This window comes from Marmota flaviventris, chromosome 11 (genome assembly GCF_047511675.1).
Source record: "Marmota flaviventris isolate mMarFla1 chromosome 11, mMarFla1.hap1, whole genome shotgun sequence".
In the NCBI taxonomy this organism is placed as follows: Eukaryota; Metazoa; Chordata; class Mammalia; order Rodentia; family Sciuridae; genus Marmota; species Marmota flaviventris.
The window spans coordinates 104597343-104601085 of NC_092508.1; the positions used below are offsets into that span (position 1 = coordinate 104597343).

Below are 3743 nucleotides of genomic sequence, written 5' to 3' on the forward strand. Positions count from 1 at the left end.
CAGCCTTTGCCGCTTCTACCGAGGACGCCACGGGATAGGAGGAGGACTGGAGGCTGATGACATGAGGGCGCCGTCTCCCGAGTGATGGCAGCGCGCGCTGCCTCGCCGCCTCCGCCGCTCAGCCCCGGACTCCTTACGTCAGGGTAGCTGGGTCCCCCCTCCGCGCGGGAGCCAGCGAGCAGCGGGAGAGCAGAGCAGAGCGCGCCGCGGAGCCGGGGCGCCCTCACCGCGTGCGGAGCCCAGCCCAGCCTAGCCTAACCCCGCAAGAAGAAGCGCCGCGGCTTCGTCGCCGGACGCCACTCGCCGATCCAGCACTCCCCGGCCTCTGTCGCCCGGACCCGTGGGGCGCCGGGCTCTTTCTGTGCGCCCCCCGCCATGCGCGCCGGGCTCCGTGGGTCTCCTGAGCAGCCCCAGTGCGGTGGGCACGGGAGCCCAGGCCGGGGCCCCTCTTCCTGAAGTAGTTGGGTGGCGGGTGAAGGGGGTCGCCACGTCGGGGGCGCGGCCCGGACCCGCGGAGTTGGCCCCCGAGCTCGGGGAGCGGGGCCACCCGCGCCGCCCCACCATTACCTCCCCGGGAGGCAAGGAGGAGCTGGTGGCGGTTGCCTCCCGGCTGTGGCAGCGGCGGCGGCGCGCCTGCCTGGCGGCCGTCGGCGTACTCTTGGCCATGGCGCTCGGGCTGCTCATCGCCGTGCCGCTGCTGCTGCAGGCGGCGCCCCCCGGAGCAGCGCACTACGAGATGATGGGCACCTGCCGCATGATCTGCGACCCATACACCGCCGCACCCGGCGGGGGACCCGCGGGCGCCAAGGCGCCGCCGCCGGGACCCAGCACCGCCGCCCTGGAAGTCATGCAGGACCTCAGCGCCAACCCTCCACCTCCCTTTATCCAGGGACCCAAGGGTGACCCGGGGCGACCCGGCAAGCCAGGGCCGCGGGGTCCCCCTGGAGAACCGGGTCCACCGGGACCCAGGGGTCCCCCGGGGGAGAAGGGCGACTCGGGACGACCAGGGCTGCCCGGGCTGCAGCTGACAACCGGAGCGGCCAGCGGCGTCGGAGTGGTGGGCGGCGGAGCCGGGGGCGGTGGCGACTCGGAGGGAGAAGTGACCAGCGCGCTGAGCGCCGCCTTCAGCGGTCCTAAGATCGCCTTCTACGTGGGACTCAAGAGCCCCCATGAGGGTTACGAGGTGCTCAAGTTCGACGACGTGGTCACCAATCTCGGCAATCACTACGACCCCACCACAGGCAAGTTCAGCTGCCAGGTTCGCGGCATCTACTTCTTCACCTACCACATCCTCATGCGAGGCGGCGACGGCACCAGCATGTGGGCGGACCTCTGCAAGAATGGGCAGGTCAGTAATTGCCACCCGTGTTGGGCCCCACACAGACCCTCGCCCGTGTCCCGAACCGCCCAGGAAACCAGTCCCTTTCTCCCTATTTGGGAGCGCTGGAGTAAGCCCTGGGAAGGAGTGCGCTGCTGGGCCACTGCGTCCCTTTCCCCAACATTTTCGGGCAGCACTTACGCCAACGTAGCGCTAGAGGTTGGGCCTGGAGCGCCCGGAGACCCTGCTACCCAGCCTGCATTTCCCCAGATACTTGCGTCCCGGCCTGCAGCCGCACTGGCTCTTCGGAAAACTGTTTTCTTTAGCTCCCAGGTTGCACGTAAACCTCCTCTTGCCCTCCAGCTTCCTTTCCTCTGGTCCCTAGCCCTTGGTTCCCACCCTTTCACACCGGGTCAGTGTTTACGAAGTCGCCTCTCGCCCTCCTTCCGGGACTTGCCAGCTGCGGGGGTCGGGGTCGGGGATGGAGGGGAGGAGAGGACCGGGCAGGAGTCGCTAAATTGGAGAGAGCGGGGAGCTGGGGTGGGACTGTGGACGCACAAGGCCTGGCAGGGGGCGCGCACGGTGGGGGCGGGGCAAGGGCTTAGGAAGAGGTGCTCCGGTTCATCGCTCCCACGGTTTTCCTTCAGGTTCGGGCCAGCGCCATCGCGCAGGACGCGGACCAGAACTACGACTATGCCAGTAACAGCGTGGTGCTGCACCTCGATTCAGGGGACGAGGTGTACGTGAAGCTGGACGGCGGGAAGGCGCACGGAGGCAATAACAACAAGTACAGCACGTTCTCGGGCTTTCTTCTGTACCCGGATTAGGGGCGCAGAGGGCGCGAGGTGGGGTAGCTTCAAGCCGCCCTATCTCCACCCGGGCGCGCGGCTCTTTGGTGAGGGCCACTTTTCGCTTCATGACACTTCCTGACATCTCCGTTGGAAAAGACACACCCCTGCTGTCCTCCTTGCCCCGCTCCCAGTCTCAGTGTGGCTGCAACTTACCACCATGCTGCAGGCGGTGCCCCTGGTTCCTGTGCCCAACCCGGGGAGGGAGAGGGGGGACGCCCAGTGGCGAGCTGAGCGTGAACCGGAGCCCTCGCTGCAGTTGCGCTCAGACTTTGCAAATGTGATTGGACTGGACAGGCCGAGCCAGAGCCTGCCCTCTTTCAGACCCCCTCTTCCTCCTCCCAGTGCCCCCAGGCCAAGGGCTCTAGACCCAGGCCAGGGAGATTGGCCAAAGTGAGCACCGGCTCCCTAGGGCCTCCTTCTTTGTGACCCGAAATACTCGTGCAGATTTTCCTGTCCATCTGCCAAAAACCCACCCACAGCAGAATTTCAGCAAAGGAAAATTCACCTTTCCACACCGCACTCACTTCCTACTCAGACCCACTGCGATGCATTAAATTATGTTTTTAGACTATGGGCTCCCGTTGTCTTTGTCCTCACGACGGCCCCTGTACTGGAGTTCCAAACCTCCGCTTCCATTGAAAGGTTGAACTGGGGCCCCAGTAGCCCCATCTATGCCTGCTTTCCATCACTGCCCAGTCCTTCTCATCTGGGATGGATGAGAAGATATGGGGAGACCCGGGCCTGTCATCTTTTCCCTGAGGTTATCCACTGCAGTCCTGAACTGGCCTGACCCAGGAGGGGCAGTTAGAGGAAGGCAGGAAAATAGTGACTGGCCTCCAGTCTCTGGTAATCTGCCTTCCTGGAGTGGCTGGGGTGAGGCCAAAGGGGCGGGGCTTCTAGGGAAGGAAGCCAGAGGGGTCTTCTGCAGAACTCGGAGGCAAGTGAGGCATTTGCTGGTGCGGGATCTGTGGGCTCTTGGGCTCCAAGGTGGGAAGTGCAAAAAACCCCAAGCAGAGCCCCTCGCTGTGCCTTCAGCTTCCGGGGCACAGTCGGTGTACCGCCCTGACCTAGGTCTACATCTCTCAAAAGAGCTGGCAAATTGAGGCAATTCATGGATCATCCACCTCCCTGAATTCAACCAGAATTGGTAAGTGAGATAGACACAACCTCTGAGAGGAACAGCCCTTTTCTGAGGTGCTCCCTTCCTGTTTGTGGGGTGGGGTGCTCTGGAGTAGGATTATCTATTAGTCTCTCTTCCCCTCAGCATTTCACACACACAAGTTAGGAGAACAGCTCACCTACTTTCCATTTTTTCCCCCTCTTTACTTTCTTGTTTTTGTTGTTGGTATACCGAGTTCCAACAAACAGTAAGTTGTCTACAAAATTACTGGTTAACCACCCCTAGTACTTACAGAGCTCATTTTGGCTAGTTTGAAAAGAAATGTGTGTATGTGTGTGTGTGTGTGTGTGTCCGAGGGTGTGTATCTATGTAAGCTGGATACACACACATCTCCAATGTGGATATTATGTTGTCCACACATAATTCAGGTTTCATATGTGCACATGCATGTTTG

The 3743-nt window shown here is 62.1% G+C and overlaps 1 protein-coding gene across 2 annotated transcripts; it reads left to right on the forward strand.

The window, feature by feature from the left end:
- The first annotated feature begins 664 nt into the window (after positions 1 to 664).
- C1ql2 (complement C1q like 2) lies at positions 665 to 2145 on the forward strand. 2 transcript variants are annotated; one of them, XM_027936881.1, is made up of 3 exons: positions 665 to 1048; positions 1094 to 1348; positions 1966 to 2145. In XM_027936881.1, the coding sequence occupies exons 1-3, from the start codon at positions 665 to 667 to the stop codon at positions 2143 to 2145; spliced, it is 819 nt and encodes a 272-aa protein (XP_027792682.1). The 2 variants fall into 2 exon arrangements, with proteins under 2 accessions (XP_027792682.1, XP_027792681.1); XM_027936880.1 differs by having other exon boundaries at positions 665 to 1348.
- Positions 2146 to 3743: the final 1598 nt, after the last annotated feature.